The sequence below is a fragment of the Cetorhinus maximus genome, chromosome 30, assembly GCF_964194155.1.
Source record: "Cetorhinus maximus chromosome 30, sCetMax3.hap1.1, whole genome shotgun sequence".
In the NCBI taxonomy this organism is placed as follows: domain Eukaryota; kingdom Metazoa; phylum Chordata; class Chondrichthyes; order Lamniformes; family Cetorhinidae; genus Cetorhinus; species Cetorhinus maximus.
The window spans coordinates 5,111,088-5,129,401 of NC_135908.1; the positions used below are offsets into that span (position 1 = coordinate 5,111,088).

Sequence of the window (18,314 nt, forward strand, 5' to 3'; positions counted from 1 at the left end):
TTTGTTGTTCTGACTTTTGCTTCCTTACTTTTGGTTAATTTGATCTGTGCTTCCTGGCTGTAGCTGAGATTGGGAACTCTGTCATGGTTAGACTACAGGCACAGACCTGCATCCTACAGAGCAACACGTCGCTACGACTTAAGGTTCTGTGCCACAAAATAGGAGGACAATCTGATTCAGTCCTCGTAAATACATCAACTGCTTTGGTGCATTGGCATTCATTGAGTGACCCAGGTAAAGGACCAAGGCCCAGGACACACTGAGATTGAAAAGAGAATGCAAAGAGAGTTTCTTTGGAGAGAAAGAATTTACAGTTTGGTAATAACAATTGAGGATAATTCTGAATCCTAAACATTACATGATTATTAAAGATCAAGGGCACTAGTTTGTGGAAAATGGATGGAATAATGGAACATCCTCCAAAAGCATCGGTAAAAATCCTGAAATCCCAGATTCTGGAACAGAATCTAACTTATTCAGTCACTATACACTGGTAATAATCCTAAAAACATTGTATTATGTGGTAATGATCACATTGCTGTTTGTAGGAGTCTGCTGAATGTGAAATTAACTGCCATGATTCCTACATTACAACAGTGACTAGACTTCAAAAAGCATTTCCTTGTCTGTAAAGGCGCTTTCAGATGTCTGGTGGTCACTATACAAATCTCTTTCTTTCTTATTAAGGTGGTTACGGTACAGGTTCAATAACAGAAGTTGCAAGTTAAAATCCCACATGGCAAGTTCTGGCTGGCATCAAAAGAAAAGACTATGAAAGCTGCTGGATTGTTGTTCACACGCAACTTGTTTACAAATGTCTTTCAGGGAAGGAACCAGGCACCCCTATTCAGTCTGGTCTACACGTGATTCTACCTCTATGCCTAATAGTTTGAAATTCAATGGCCTCTGAAGTAGCCTAGCAAGCCTCAGTTACAAAATACACTAGCTTCTCAAGGTTAACAGAAGCTTGGACAAATAATATGTGCATTGCCAGAGGCTCCCCTAGCCTAATAAAAAATACATTAAGATTAGCATAGTTCATCCACATTTTGGGAACAATACATGTGGCGGCTATCGGCTTGAAGTAAATTGGGTCTATATTCTCTGGAGTTTAGGTGAATGAGAGGTGATCTCATTGAAACATATAAGATTCTGAAGGAGCTTGATAGGATAGACACTGAGATTGTTTCAAAATAAAAACAGAATTACCTGGAAGTCTAGATAATGGGGACAAAGTCTCAGGATAAGGGGGCGATCATTTAGGACTGCAATTAGAAGAAGTTTCTTCACTCAAAGGCTTGTGAATCTTTGGAATTCTCTATCCCACAGGGTTTTGGATGCACCATCATCAAATATAGTTAAGGCTGGGATAGGCAGATTTTTGGTCTCCCTGGGGAATCAAGAAATTATGGGGAGTGGGCAGGAAAGTGGAGTTGAAGCCTAAGATCAGCCATGACCATATTGAAAGGCGAATCAGGCTCGAGGGGTTATCTGGTCTACTCCTACTCCATAAGTTGCCCCCCCAGCACATATTCAACACTTCACATCGATGCAGATGAAAATAAATAATTTTATTGGGTCATCAGCGTATTTGAGTCACCGATGTACTTCTAATAAATAAAATTAGTTGATGCATTCCACAGGGAACTGCCGTATCATCCTAAACAACCAAAACCAAATGGATTATTCTATATGCACAGACATTAGAAAGGTTCACATTAAAAAATTGTCAAAAAGTGATTACAATGAAGATCATATGTACAACAGGTACTATATACAATTTGTGCAAATCATATATAAGAACATTCTAGAACATAATGTCAGTGAATGAATTACTAGTTTTTAAATCAAATAATATTTTGTGGCGTTGAGTATTACCCCCCGTTTTGTTTTATCCTTAGCAAACTGTTTCTTTGTTTAAAAAAAACTTCCTGGCATCCTCCCACATCTCACGGGGGAACCTGTTGGAGAATTCAAGGTAGTCTTGAGTTCCAGGAGCCTTCTCTGAAATGAGGAAGACAATAAATTGTTAAATAGAAAATTTATGCTGTTGCCGTTTACGACAAGTACACAGAGAACAAATTGGTGATACTTACCCCTCTGTTGAGAAGGTTTATTGTCTGACTGACTCAAATTCTGCGCAAAGTCCTAAGTTGAAAAAAATACACGCATATTTAGTCATTTGATCAATTTTGTGTTTTTACATGAATCTTTTACTGTCCACTTTGGTTCTGTCCACTTTTCCCCCCTCTTTCCATTTTTGCTATCCATGGTCATAGTTTTCCTGCATTATGAAGTAGTACAGTTTCAGATCAAGGTGATACTACACAGCACTACACATACCAGAAGAGTGTGACGAGCCCTTGTTCTAGGTTACTGTGGCCAGAGAAGTGCCACATGCTGTTCTTGAACAGCATCTTTTTGGGCAGTGTAATATGCTTTTCTAGATCAATATGTCATCGTGCATTGGGATAGGTGGTGGTGTGGGAACAGGAGTTGGTGTTGGGAGTGATTAAGGAGTGCACAAGGATATCACTGAGGTTACGGTCCCTTTGGAGTGCTGAAAGAGGAGGGATGGGGAATATGTGTTTGGTGATGGCAAAGTGCTAATGGAGAAGGAAATGGCAGACGATGATCTGTTGAATGGGGAGGGGTGGAAGATGAGGACAAGGGGAACCGGATTGTGATTCTGGGAGTGAGGAGAAGGGGTGAGAGCAGAAGCACAGGAAATGAAATGGACATAGTAAAGGGCATTGTCTACCATGGTGGGGGTGGTGGCGCAGAGGTGGGAGAAATCATCAGTTGAATCAAAAGGAAAACATATCAGAAGCACTGGTATAAAAGGTGGCATCGTCAGAACAGACACAGTGGAGATGCAGAAACTGTGAGAATGGAAGAGAGTCCTTACAGGAAATGTTGCAGGAGGACGTGTAGTCAAGATAGCTGTGGGAGTCAGTGAGCTTGTAGTGGAACTTATTTTGAATCATCTTACTTGCCTAACTAAAGTATTACAGATTTAAAATTCAGAGATTTGGAGTACATTATCTGTGACTAAGATCAAGATTTTAGTTTAGCATGATATCTGCCCTTGAGGTATGGGTGAAACTGTCCATCATCTTGCATTTCTCATAATTTGGGGGTGCAAAACTTTTTAAACATTTGAAGTAAGATGAAAAGTGTTAAATGTTCAAATCAAATGATTTTTTTTAATGACAGTGCCATTGTTTTGATCATAACATGAAGTCTGGCAGTATTCTCACTGCACTTAGTGTTCCCACAGATGCTTTTCAGGATTTGTATGTCTTCCCCTCAAATGTGTATGATTCATGTCTGCACTAGTCCAGCAGCTCTTTGGCATAGAATATTCACAGTGGCATTGGTGCTATGCAGTTACCACTATTGACAGTAACTTACATTGCTGGCACCACATCCCTCTCTACTCAAGCAAAGCCAAGTTCTTCACATGTGCAGCTTTCATCAGCATTCAAATTACAGGTTATAGTTTAGTGTTATCAAATAGTCAGGTGGACAGCTGGCTTTTTGCTCAAGTTAATGATGCTCATCGAGGTATTAAAGTACCGTTTGAGAGAGCTGAAGTTATACTGCAGCTGGTGAAAAGTCAAACACTCCTTCCTCAAGGTATTCTTACTATGCTCAAAGTTAGGTACAGGCAGCATTGTTAGCAACTTACGCCACACACTTTGCCTCAATGCAAAAGGCAATATTAATGAAAAAATTGTAGAGTAAATTGATAGTAAAATCACGTTTACGTATCAGGGAAAGAACTGTAGATGTAGACTTGTGTCTGCAGCTCCACTATCTCAGCTTCGTTGGGATGTACGGCCTACAAACCTATCATCACACTGGCACTGAAATTCCTATACCACATTACTCATTTGTGCGATGGGCAGAATGTGTTTTCGGCTTGACAGCAGCATCTTGTTAGTGGCAAACACCACTCGTGTTGCTACAGCATAGTAGCAATGTGAAACAGCTAGCTTCACCTGTTGCTCAAACTTTTGGGACATCTTACCCTTCCAGGGTAATCTGAGGTAGACTGAGCCTTTTCAAGACCGAAAGTGGCTGCCTTAGGCCCATTCATGAGTTTGGGTGATATACGGTGATCAGGATAGTTATTTTCCCACAGGGTGCCTTTGATGTGCCCTATTTCAGCATGAAGCTTACATGGTGAGCAAATGGCTCGGACCCTATTTACAAGGTTGCTGATTAGGCCAATCTTATGGCGCGTGGAACTGTAGGAAACCCAATGTGTAGTGTTGTGACCAGTGAAGGTAGGTTTACAGTAGTAGAGAACCCAGTAGCAGATTTCTCAACTAGCACGTCAAGGAAAGGGAGCTCATTTGATTGATCCATGTGCCAGTATTCACTAGTCAACATACGTGTTGGGATTCCTGTAGTTCCACGTGCTATAAGATTGGTCTTATCAAGAACCTCGTAAATAAGGCCAGAGCCATTTGCTCACCATGCAAGCTTAATGCTGAAATAGGGCACATCAAAGCTATCCTGCAGGCTAATGGCTACCTTGATCAGGTCATTGCCCAATGTTATATTGTGCAAAGTCATGAATGGGCCTAAGGCCGCCACATTCTGGCCTGATAGGTGCCCAGTCTACCTCAAGTTACCCTTGAAGGGTATGATGGGTCTCAAAGATTTGAACAACAGGTGAAGCTAGTCATTTCTATTTCCATTTCTAGTCATTACTATGCAGCAGCAACATGAATGGTGTTCTCCACTAGCAGCCGAAGGGACATGCTGTTTGATATAATCCACCAGTTTTTGGGATGTACGGCTTGCTGCTGTCAAGCCAAAAAGATGTTCTGCCTATCACGCAATGGGTAATGTGGCATATGAATTTTGGTGCTGGTGTGATGCCAGATATGGAGGTCAAACGTCCCAAAAATTGGCGGGTCATATCAAACAATTCCTTCGGCTGTCTGCGGTCGGCAAAGTACTGACCGTATGCAACCAGCCTGTGTTCGTAAAACTCAAACATTATATCCAACATTAGATGTGATTCTGCGATTGGACAGCACTTGTTAAAAAAATCCTCACTGTGCTAATAATTACACTAACAACCAATTTAAGATTATCAGGTGGGCTTGCAGTGTGGCTCATTTATGCATGCTAGAAGTTATATACATTCACAGACATGGCCCTTCCTTTGCAAACAGAAAGAACATGTCCACACATTGCACATTTATTCAACTAAACAAAAGCGTGGGGGAAAGCCATTCCCTGGTTCATTCCCCATGGCAATACCTTGACCAATCAGCGTCAACCTGCATGCTTTGAACTTAAACAAAGGCCTGGATTTCAACTCTTCCCTGGTAGATTCTCCATGGTAACGCTTTTATCAATCACAGACCACTTGCCAACCAATCAGCACTCTCTTCTAAAGCAGTATAAATTTTGTTCCCTTTACAATTGGTATTCTTGAGAATTGTCCTGATGAGTGCAGACATAAAGCTTTGACAGCATGTTTTTTTGCCCCAGCAATACTCAAATAATGATATACTTCCAAGTCATGATGGTGAGAAACTTGGACAGGAACTTGTGGGTTGTGGTGTCCCCACATGCCAGCTGTACTTGTTCTTTTAGGTGGTACAGGTCGCAGGTTTGGAACATGCTGTCGCAGGGGTCTAACTTAATGAGATTAAACAATGGGATTAGCTATTACAAAACTATAGAATAACAGTCATAATTCGCCAAACAGTAGAACAGTATTTTGTTTGTTAAATTTCTTCTCTCCTCCTTTGCTGGTGTGCAACTCCACAGGTGTTCGCTGTTGGAAGTATGCCAAAATGGCTTTTATTCAAACCGAAGACAAGACAGTGAGAGTTGCCAGGCTGTCTGCCATGGTGGGTGTGGCAGCTGAACTTGTTCCTGTCCTTGTCCAATGTCCACACACCTGCACTTTCCAGTAACAATCACAGGATAGTGATTGGGAATGGGAACCTTGAATAATTTTTCGCTCAGTTTGAGCATGTTGAGGCCAACTGTGGCATCCTTACTGCAATCCTGAGTGGAATTGGCTAATATCACATCTACCTGCTCTATGTTTTGAAATTTAAGCTGCATGTGGGCAGTATGCAGCTGCGTATGTGCAAATGTGAACAAGCACACATAGATCTCTGCTTGCCTGATCAGTTGGCTATGCAGAGCAGCCACTATAACAGTATTGTTGGGTCACACCACTCTAAAGTGGGCAACAGTCACAAAACAGTACGTACGGTACAATTTCACATGTTTACCTGGATAAATGTAGCCAGCAGAATGCAGCTCATCTCCTGCTCTAAGATGACCTTGTTCTGCAGGTTGTTGTAACAAGCTGTGATCAGTGTTGGGAACAGGACTTTGATTAACCGCTGGTCACTGAAGTACTGAAAAGGCAGTTGACAGAGCTTCTGAAGAACAGTGGGATGGCGGCCTGATTGCACTGTTACCTAAAGGACAGAGGGAATATTATGTTCATAAAATAGGGGTAAAAACCAGTAAAACAGAGTGCATTATGTACAAATCTAAAATATATTAAAATCATGCATTTGTTGCGCTTTTGTATTAATTTTTCCCATTATAAACTCCTATGTACAAATTTATAATGTAAACTTGTCACACCATCATTACCGCCTTCCACCAGTGGTGTTGCTGCAGCATCTCCATTTTCCCTCTCCCAGCACCTCAGCCTGTACCGAGAAATTCTTCTGCTCCAACCAACGCTGCTTTTCAAATGGCTGCCAGCGCTACTTTTTGGCAATAAATATTAACATGAGATCAAAGTTTTATGCAGAAATAAGGATATAATGCATGCCTTTAAAATAGGGATTCAATTATGTCTACAGGTCTCTGGTCTAATTATCCCCTGCTGTACTCACCTGAAGACTACACTGCCTGTGTGGACCACAAAGGATTAAGTAGTGAGAAAAAAAGGAAGCAAATGCAAACAGAATAAAAACAAAAAATGATGAAAGTGCACCGCAGGTCTGCTCGCACTTGAAGGAGAAAGTAGGTTAATGTTTCAGGTGGGAACTTCCATCACAACCTATTATTCGCTTTCAAACACAACTTTCCCACCCTAAGATTTCAGGCAGCTTCTATTTTTATGCCAGATTTCCAGTTTTCCTTTTGCACCGCCAGGTAAATTCAGGGGCAGTGTGTAGCCATCCCACACCTTCGAGTCTGCTGGTGCAGTGTGTAAATCTTTTTAAACATTTACATTACAAGGTTGGACTAACAGAAAATGGCATAAAACAGATTAGCTAAACACACAACCACAAGCAGGTGTGTAGCCATCTCATACCGTTTAGCACCGTGTCAAAGACAACTGGGATACGAGACAACACAGATGTCAGAAGTAACCACTTCTCCCCTACTCTAAGTGACCGCTTCAACCTAGGAAGGTCAGAGGTCATGCATGACATAGCAGAGGAAACAGCTCTGGAATGCTCTATTCTGCATTACAATAACCCTTAAGCAGCCCCGGGCTAAATTGTGTTTTTAGTAATGGTTCAGCTAGCTATTACAAAAGTAAGAGTTTAATCAAGAACCTTCAGTTCAATCCCCTACCCATGTTAAGTTAGCTTTCATCAGCTGTTGGGTTGCTAGAACTGGTCTGCGTGCTCCTGGGTAGGATGTGGAAAATCAGTCAGGGTTTCTAATCCTGATTGTTATCCAAGTGGAACCTGGTGGAATGGTCGGGAGAGAACAAGTTGGATTCAGCTGTGATGCTCTCCATGGTCAAATATCAGAGGGCCATTTATGTATCTAACATTTATTGTTCACTAACTGCCTTGAGAAGGTGGTGGTGGTGAGCTGCCTTCCTGAATGCAACTGAGTGACTTGCTAAGCTATTTGGGAGGGCATTTAAGAATCAACCACATTGCCATTGGTCTGGAGTCACATACAAGCCTGACTGAGTAAGGATGGCAGATTTCCTTCCCTAAAGGACATCAGTGAATCTGATGGCTTTTCTTTACAACAACAATACTAATATTGTTGATATTAATGCTAATGCTATTTTTTTGTTCCAGATTTATTTCATTGAGTGAATTTAAATTCCCCTGGCACGGGGAGATTTGAATTCGCGTCTCTAGATTAATAATCTAACCCTCTGTATTACCAGCACAGGAATATCATAACTGTGCTGAATTAATAGCCGCAACCTCCTGTTAAGTCCATTAGGGCACTCTTGAAGTATAGTCACTGGAGTCATGAAGGCAATACGGCAGCCAATTTATGCACAGTAAGCTCCCACAAATAACAATGTGATCATGTCCAGACAGTCAGTTTTGAAAAAATGAATTTGGTTGAAGGATAATATTAATATATGTCAAAGTTATACACTGTCAACGTCGTTTCAGTTTCTGTCTCAGAGACAATGAATGACCTGTGCTACACTGGAGCAGCTCTCCAGTGCTTTGTTCAAATTGGTCAATGAGGCCAAGGGGTTAATGTCTCTGCGCTCGGCGGTGGGGGTGGGTTGCACAGGGTCACTGGATAACGGTCAGAAGTGGGAACCTTGGCTGATTCTCCCCAATCCTTGCTCAGGTATCCGGACCAACCATCGCGATTCATGAACCAGCAACCTGACTGAGAAGCAGCTAACTCCCTGCCCCTGGGTGACCTCACTCAGTAACAGGGCTCCTCACCACAGAAAAGTGCTAAACTGGAACCTTTCAAACCTGACCGTCAACTTACTGCAGAATGTGGTATGTGGCCGGGCTGGTATTAAATTCCACCGTGAGAGAAAAAGGAACAAAATGTTCACAGTTTTTAAGACCTATTAGAATCTAAAATTTACAAGAAGTGTTGCAACAAGGATATTTCCATTGGCGTTTCACTGTAGACTCCTGATAAGTGAACGTTTAGAGAGGAGAGAAAAGTATTCACTTAAGATGAATAGACTATGAATTCTCCAGTGCCCCCTTCCCCCAACCTTTTAGCAGCCAAGTTGACTGAACCTAATGACGCATGAATAGACTTGGTCTCCAAAGGCACAGAGGTACACAATTAATTCCCCCACCATCACGCCCTTCCTCGGAATACAGCATCAGTTTGCTACATGAGGAATGCAGGGCACAGTCATCCCCTGAATCTATGTTTGCAGAGATTTTATAACTGCACATGTTAAGAAGCAAACAGCCTGGAAAAGTGGGTGGGGGAGGAGGGGGGTGTAGGGAAAGGAGGCTTCAGAAGACACTTAAAAAAAAATTCCAGTGATGTCGCCATTCGTTTTTCTTATCACTGCTCTCATCAGCTTAGCCGAGTCCAAGAGTAAGACTGTTTAGACTAATGGGACTTGTCATAAAGCAGGCCAAGTTTACAGAGAGACTTGCGCACATTAAGAAATGAAGCAATACCACTAATGGAACCTTGCTGTGCCCACATCCTGTTAGCTCCACAGAACCTTTTCAATCAAGTCATTAAATTCAACTAACTGATATTAAATTCAAATCACTCCCAGGTTAGCTTGATTACCAATGAACAATAAGGAAACATAAATTCCCTCAGAACAGACTTTCTTCAGCCTGGGAGGTAGCCTGGGGTAGGCCTTAAGGAGTTGTAAAACTGCAGCTCAGGATTGTAAATTGTGGGTTGGCAAAACACAAACTTTCCAGGCGCAAGCACTCATGTCGGCTAGCACCCAAATTAAAGCCAGAGGTGCTGGATGAAACAGAGGAGCCTGCGACAACATAAATTGCAGGGTTTTACAAGATTTATTTCAAAGGGCTTTTTTTTTAACAACTGCTGAAGAATATATGGCCCCACTGATGATGTACTTGAGTTGTAAGAATGCAAGTAAACAAATCCAAGTTTTAGGCACGAGGGCAAGAGACCTACTGCCAAGGGCTGTAATATATTGTGAGCAGCAATACGTAATACACAATTTAATGGTGCATACTGAGTGCAACATTGAGGACGAAGCAGGGATTTACTCATGGAGGTTAGAAGGAACAAAACTACAAATGCAGGAAATTGAAGTACAGAAAATAACAAGGAGGATGAAAAAAAAATCAGGCAGGTTCACTGCTCCTAATCATTATCTAGTGATTTCCTATTTGGAAAACACTTGTGTGAGGAAACTGAGTGGAGGCAAGATCAGGTTCTCAGCTGGGGTGTCCTCCATGCTTCCCAATATTCAACGCCACAGTTCAAAGGTGAAGAAATAGGAAAGGTCCCTGGAGTTCGTGCCTATGATATCAGTATGCATCAGCCACATTTAAATTTGGAGGGGAATTAAATAACCAGAGAAAATGTAGTAAATATGCAGGGCAGTCAGCCTTGGATAGAGAAAGAGAAATTAATGTTTCAGCTGGGATCTTTCATTAGAACTGCCTGGAAGGTTGTACCTGAAATACTAGCCAGGCTTTCTTAATCTTTTAGAAAAGCAATGGCATACTATGTATTTCCATCTCTATCTGATGGAATAGATCCCATGGCACTATTACAAAGAAAAGGTGTGAGGATCTCCCCCCACCCCGCCGGTGTCCTGGCCAATACTTATCCCTCAACATCACTAAAGCAGATTATCTGCTCATTATCACATTGTTGTTTATAGGACCTTGCTGTGTGCAAATTGGCTGCCGTATTTCCTACATTATAACGGTAGCTGCACTTCAAAAGTACTTAATTGGCTGTAAAGTGCTTTGGGGTGTCCTGAGGTGGTGAAAGGTGCTAAACAAGTCCAAGTCCTGCTTTTTCAATCAGTGTTTGATTCTGAAACTCAATGGAATACCATTAACTGTAAATTGTTGCACTGCAGAGTCTATAAAATATGACTTATCCACCAAACTATGAAACATAAGGGCATTTTCAATACCAGGTTTCAGAATGTGCCAGCAAATAATGATAAATGGAATACAATGTGACTTCAATGTTGAAAAAATTCCATGCAGTTATTGAAATCTGGCTGCTTTTCTTCGTACAACAGTATTCGCTGCTTTTCTGAAAACTGTGCTGGGCAAAAATGATACTGATGTACTATGGATTTATCACATGAAGCTAGGTTATCATCATTGTCAGGCGTCAGCTGTTTCTTCAGCTCTGAAGGAGAGTCATACGGACTCAAAACATTAACTCTGTCTTTCTCTCCACCGGTGCTGTCAGATTTGCTGAGTTTTTCTTGTTTTTGTTTCAGATTTCCAGCATCTGCAGTATTTTGCCTTTATATTTATGTCAGCTGTTTCTTAGTCAGTAGCACCCTCAGAGCTCTAGAATTCCTTTCCCGATGTTCTCCGACTCCTCTTCTTTTTTAAAATGCTGCTTAAAGCTTACCTCTTTGACCAAGCTTTTGATCACCTGCCTTAATATGTTATGTGGCACAGTGTCAACTTTAGCTCGATAGTGCACCTTGGGACATTTTATTTTGTTAAAGGTGTTACATAAATGCAAGCTGTTACAGGTTAAAGACCCGCTCCAGAGATTTGAGCAAGTACTCTAGGCCGATGCCCCTGGTGCAGCACTGAAGGAATGCTGCATTGAGGCTGCTTTCCATTGTGACTTTAACCCAAGCCTCCTTTATGTGAACGTTTAAGATCCCATGCTACTATTTAAAAGAACAGGGGAGTTCTCCTGGTGTTCTGGCCAATATTTATCCAACACAGCTAAAATAGATTATCTAGTCATTTATTGCTATTTGTGGGAGCTTGCTGTGCACAAAATAGGCTGCTGTGTTTCCTACATCTCACCGGTGACTACACATCAAAGCTACTTAATTGGCTGTAAAGTGATTTGGGACCTCCTGATGTTGTGAAAAGCATTGTATAAGTACAATTCTTTCTTTTCTTTTTATGCAATGGGAAGCAGTGTACAGTGAAAACACTGAATGGAGAGCCAAAATAGACCCAGCAATCCAAAAAAAAGTGCATTTTCAAAAAATACAACAAAACTCTTAATTTGTTGGAGATTAAGTTGTTACCAGTGTGATGCTAAGCTGCACAAATCACAGTGCTCTCAGTTTCAAACCATGATTGCACTGAGTTAGCTGATTTCAGCCAGTGTGACAAAAGGATTGGCACAAAACTGCCTAGGGATTTTGCCTTCTAAGGGCTATCCAGTGGCCCATGCTTGGAAGAGCGACTGTGTAGATGTTAGGCGAGGGCCAACTCCTGCTGGGTTACCACGCTCCCAGCCGTGGTATGGCTTACAAACACCCGTTGAGCTAGGCTCGCATAAGAAAAACGGGCACTTGGGTAGCAGCTGGTTTCCATGGAACTGCATCCCTGAGCAAGTCAAGAGAAAAGAGAAGAAAAACACATCCTACACTGTAAATATGAAACACAGGGTCCATCATCCTCGCTACGTTACCTGAGCACAAGCGTTGTATTCCCTGGAACATAGAAGGTAAGAGCGCTTTGACTGAACTTTTTAGGATTTTGAAAGAAATCAACAGCATAGATAGGAAGACATTTTTTCTGCTGGAGGTGGAGTCTATGTCAAGGAAACACTAGCTTGAAATGAAATACAGACAAAAAGTGCTGGAAAAACTCAGCAGGTCTGGCAGCATCGGTGGTGACTACTTTGCAGAACATCTCCGTTCAGTCTGCATGCATGACTGCTACCTTTCAGTTGCTTGCCATTTCAATTCACCACCTTGATCTCATGCTCACATTTCTGTCCTCAGCATGTTGCAGTTTTCCAGTAAAGCTCAACGCAAACTTGAGAAACAGCACCTCATCTTCCGATTAAGCACTTTACAGCCTTCTGGGCTTAACACTGAGTTTAACAACTTCAGACCATGAACTCAGCCCTCCATTTTGCACTTTTCTCCCCTAGTGGCAGTCTGTATCTTGTTCTCATGTTTTGCTTTCAGACCCCAATGACCTTCATTCTGCTATAAAAAAATACTCCACAGATGCTGCCAGACCTGCTGAGTTTTTTCTAGCACTTTCTGTTTTTATTCCAGATCTCCAGCATCCACAGTATCTTGTTTACATATGAGTTTAAAATGGCCAGGCAATTCAAGAGAGCAGCTAGGAAATACTTCTACACAAAGGGTGGCAGAAGTGAGAGATTTTCTCTTACAAGCAGCAGTAGGTGCTAGCTCAATTCATAATTTAAAATCTGAGGTAAATTGATTTTTGCTAGGCAAATGTATTAAGGGATATGGAGGCAAGGAAGATGGATGGAGTTAGCATTCAGGTCATGATGCTCTGACTGGTGGAACAGGCTCAAGGGTTTGAATATGTTCCTGCATTCCATAACCCCACTTATTTCTAAGGGGACTAAAGAGTCAGCCACTAGGCAAAAAAACTCCATTATTCCTGGGATGAAGAGATTATCTTATGAAGGAAAGTTGAATAAGTTGAGTCTATGCCTGTTGGAATTTGGAAGAACGAGAGGTGATCTTATTGAAAGATAAAAGATCCTGAGGGGACGATATAGGGTGGATACTGGGAGGATGCTTCCACTTATGGGGAAAACTGGAACTAGGGGGCACAGTTTAAAAATAAGTGACCTCTCTTTTGAACCGGAGACAAGGAGACATTTTTTCTCTTAGAGGGTCAGTAGTCCGTGGAATTCTCTTCCCCAGAAAGCAGTGGAGACTGGGTCGTTGAACTTATTCAAGGATGAGTTAGATAGAGTTTTGATAGGCAAGGGAGTCAAGATTTATTGGTGGGGGTTGGGGGGCAGACAGAAAAGTGGAGTTGAAGCCAATGCAGCCAAAGGAGCAGCCTCAAAGGATCGAATGGTCAGTCCTGTTCCCAAGTCCTCTGTTCATTCAGGCTCAGGGCCTGGTGCAAGCTATGGGAATGCTAAAACTGGATTGGAGCTGCTTTACATTTCTTTGAATAGTGCTCACATACTGAATATGACAAGTTTGCTTTGCTGGCTGTGTGATATCCATGCCGAGCAGTAATAATTTAAAAGCAGCTTTCAGGAACATAGGAAGTAGGTCATTTGGCCCATCGAGCCTGCTGTGCCATTCAATTAGATCATGGCTGATCATTTACCTCAATGCTAATTTCCTGCATTATCTCCATGATGTCATTAGTGTCCAGAAATCTATTGATTTTTGTCTTGAACATGCTCAATGATTGAGCTTCCACAGCCCCCTGGAGTAGATAATTCCAAAGATTCACCACCCTCCGAGTGAAGAAATTCCACCTCATCTCAGTCTTAAATGGCCTACCCTTTATCCTGAAATTATGTCACCTGGTTTTAGACTCACCAGCCAGGGAAAACATCTTATTTACAACCACCCTGTCACACCCTGTAAGAATTTTGTAAGTTTCAATGAGGTCACCTCTCATTCTTTGAGATTCTACGGAATACAGACCCAGTCTCTTCAATCGTTCCTCTTACAACAATCCCACCATCCCAGGGATTAATCTGCTAAATCTCTGTTGCATTCCCTCTATGGCAAGTATATCCCTCCTTAGATAAAGGGACCAAAACTGTGCACAATACTCCAGGTGAGGTCTCACCAGGGCTCTATTTAACTGCAGCAAGACATCCTTACTCCTGTACTCAAATACCCTCGCTATGAAGGACATCAAACCATTTGCCTTCCTAATTGCTTGCTGCACCTGCATGCTAACTTTTAGTGACTCATGAACAACGACACCAAGGTCCCTTTGGACACCTGCATTTTCTGACCTCTCACCATTTAAGAAATATACTGCCGTTCTCTTTTTTCTGCCAAAGTGAATAACTTCACACTTATTCACATTATATTCCATGTTCTAGCCCATTCACTTAACCTTTCCAAATCCTCTTGAATCCTCCTCGCATTCCCCTCAACTTACGTTCCCATCCAGTTTGGCATCATTAGCAAATTTGGAAATATTACAATTGGTCCCCGCATCCAAATCATTTATATAGAATGTGAACAGCTGTGGACCTAGCACTAATCCTTGTGGCACCCCACTAGTAACAACCTTCCATCCTGAGAATGATCCATTTATTCCTACTCTCTGCTTTCTGTCTGTTAACCAATTTTCAACCCATACTAGTATATTTCCCCCAATCCCATGCACTCTAATTTTATTTACTGACCTCTGTGTGGGACCTTATCAAAAGCCTTCTGAAAATCCAAATACATCACATCCACTGGTTCTCCTTTATCTATGCTACAAATAACATCCTCAAAAACTCCAACAAGTTTGTCAAACATGACTTCCCTTTCATAAATCCATGCTGGCTCTGCCCAATCTTATCACCATTTTTCTAAATGTCCTGTTATCACATCATTTGTAATAGATTCTAACATTTTCTCTACTACTGACGTCAGACTAACAGGTCTACAGTTCTCCATTCTCCCTCTTTTTCTTAATAGTGGGGCTACCCTTGGCTACTTTCCAGTCCGCAGGAACCTTTCCAGAATCTATAGAATTTTGAAAGGTAACCACCAATGCATCCGCTATCTCTCTAGCTACCTCCTTCAACACTCTGGGATGAAGCTCATATGGTCCTGGGGATTTATCAACCTTCAATCCAGTTAACATTTCAAGTACCATCTCTTTACTAATACTAATTTCAGTTCCTCAGTTTCACAAATCCCTTGGTCATCGAGTACTTCTGGGAGATTTTCTGTATTTTCTTCCTTGGAGACAGACACAGAGTAACTGTTTAGTTTCTCCACCATTTCCCTGTTCTTCGCTATAAATTCTCCTGTCCCCACCTACAGTGGGCCCACATTTGTCCTAGCTAATCTTTTCCTTTTCAAATATCTAAAGAAACTTTTACAGTCCACCCTTATGTTCCTCGCAAGTTTGCATTCATATTCTTTTTTTCCCATTCTTAGTCCTCCTTTGCTGGGTTCTAGATTGCTCCCAATCCTCAGGCTTACAACTTTTTCTGGCATCCTTATAAGCCGCTTCCTTTGATTTAATGAAATCTTTAACTTCTTTCATTAACCACGGTTGATTTACTTTGTCCTTTGGGTGTTTGCGCCTTAGAGGAATGTATACCTGTCATAGACTGTGTAGTATTTCTTTAAATACTAGCCATTGCCTTTCTACCATCAAATCTTTTAGCGTATTTTCCCAATCCCAGTCAACTTGCCCCTCATACCTTCAATTTCCTTTCTTCAGATTTAAGATTCTAGTTTCAAAACGAACTATATCGCATTCAAACTTAATGCAAAATTCTATCACGTTATGGTCACTATTTCCTAAAGGCTCCTTTACAGCAAGGTTATTAATTAGTCCCTTTTCATTTCACAACACTAAATCTAAAATAGCTCACTCCCTCATAGCTCCTCAACATACTGCTCCAGAAACCCATCTCGTACACACTCCAGGTATTCATCCTCCACAGCATTAGTGCTGATCTGGTTAACCCAGTCTGTGTAAATTGAACTCGCCCATTATTAGTGTATTACCCACATTACATGCATTCTAATTTCCTGATTTATACCATGCCCAACATTACCACTACAGTTTGGTGGCCTATAATCAACTCCCATCAATGTATGTTGCATGTTGCTGTTTCTTAGCTCCATGTAAACTAATTCCACATCTTGATCCTTCAATCTAAGGTCCTCTCTTATAAATGTACTGATCTTGTCCTTTATTAAGAGTGTTACCCCACCTCCTTTTCCTTTTCACTTATCCCTCATAAATTCTGAATATCCTTGGATATTCAATTCCCAATCTTGGTCACCCTGTAGCCATGTCTCTGTAATGGGAATTTGTGCATTCAAATCATCAACCTTTTTGAGAATTGTACGTGCATTCAGATAGAATGCCTTTAAATCTGCTTTTTTAACTTTATCCTCTATTCTGATCCAATTTGATGCTTGCCTATACCGCGTCTGTCTTGGAGGTGGGGGAAGGAAAAAAGCACTGCAGTGCCTCACATCACTAAAATCTGAAGGGTTTCCTAGGACAGTCTAAGCTTAGAAAAAAAGCCTCTAATTGCTATTAACTGAGGTGATCTGTGGTATTTGTTAATATTTAAGAGCCGTCAGTCAACCACCTGGCTTTGCCCCTTTCGGTTTGCAACACCCAGGATGCTGACCGACTTGTCTAATGGCAAACAAATATAGGAGAGACACTGTTTACTACAGTGGCATTTAAATTGGGCTAATGTTGCTCGCTCCTGATGTGTGGATCCAGGGGAAACATCAAAATAAAATGAATTAGTTTGCTACGGGTGGTACCTGGGTAGGCCTACTTTTCCACTTAATTTTAGTCTGTCCAACTGCTGCTGGTGTTAAGGGCTCCAGCAATATTTCTCATCTTGTGATAAAACCTCCAGCAATCTAAACAGAATTGGAAACTACAGAATAGGGGTGCACATTCCATGGACATGCAATTAGGTTGCTCTCCCTCAACCTGACCTTTGGGAACCACAAAAGGTAAAATGATCTCAAAGGTCATTTTGGGAAGTTCGTCCGCCCAGAGGAAGTCACTATGGTAATTAAGACCCCCCTCCACCACCACCCTCTGAGTAAAGGACTTAACGAAACTAAACCTCCCAAAGGTCTCATTATTACCGTAATACTGTTCTTTCAATTTTATTACTGGCAATGTTTTTCTTAGCCATTTCTCAATCCTCTGGTTACAAGTCTGTGCTGACTCTTTAAGGTCAAGTGACTGGATGCAGAATATTTCTCCCTGCTAGCAACTGTGGGAAATCATGTCACTGCATTTTTGTGTAAACCCACTGCTGTAACATTATCTCATTTAAATAATTGGCTGCAGCTGATTTTCCAGAGATATCTGGTGGAACATTTGAGGGTCCCAAGTTGCAGAAAGAGCCTTCTCGCTCTCAGTTAACTGACGGTGAATGACGACAGGCTTGAGCATAAGATCTAAGTCAGCACAATTTTGAGGGACTGCTGCACTGTTAGAGGTGTTGTCTTTCACATGAGGCATTAAACTGAGGTGCCATCTGCTTTCTTAGGTGGAAGTGAAAGATCCCATGATACTATTTCAAAGAAGAATGGGGGGGTTTCTTCCTCGTGTCTTGAGGCCAATATTTATCGTTCAGTCAACATCATGAAAAAAAGAGATTATCTGGTTGTTGTTACATTGCTGTTTGTGGGAGCTTGCTGTGCACAAATTAGCTGCTCAGCTCCATGTATTACAACAGTGATTACACTTCAAAAATACTTCATTGGCTCTAAAGCATTGAGGCGTCCAGTGGTTGTGAAAAGAACTATATAAATGCAAGTCATTATTTCTTTCTTCTAATCACATGACATTTGAGAACTCAGGCTTCAGAAAATAAACTTGGGGACTTTTATCAAAATACATAAGCATGCTACATCTCGGAAGCTCAAATAAGCAAGCAGTGCGCTCTGATGAAAGGAATGGAAACAGCTGAGAATAATTTAATTGGATAGAAGG

At 41.5% G+C, this 18,314-nt stretch overlaps 1 protein-coding gene across 3 annotated transcripts in view; it reads right to left on the reverse strand.

Annotated features, from left to right (window-relative positions):
- Positions 1–1,550: 1,550 nt before the first annotated feature.
- The window catches only part of scaper (S-phase cyclin A-associated protein in the ER), a 291,693-nt gene continuing 274,929 nt past the window's right edge, over positions 1,551–18,314 (reverse strand). For all 3 annotated transcript variants that reach the window (XM_078532314.1, XM_078532315.1, XM_078532313.1), the window contains 3 exons: positions 6,273–6,464; positions 2,097–2,148; positions 1,551–2,004 (listed from right to left, as the gene is read on the reverse strand). In XM_078532314.1, the coding sequence (XP_078388440.1) occupies positions 1,898–2,004; positions 2,097–2,148; positions 6,273–6,464 (351 nt within the window). In that variant the 3' untranslated portion in view covers positions 1,551–1,897. The remainder of the gene's footprint in view (positions 2,005–2,096; positions 2,149–6,272; positions 6,465–18,314) is intronic.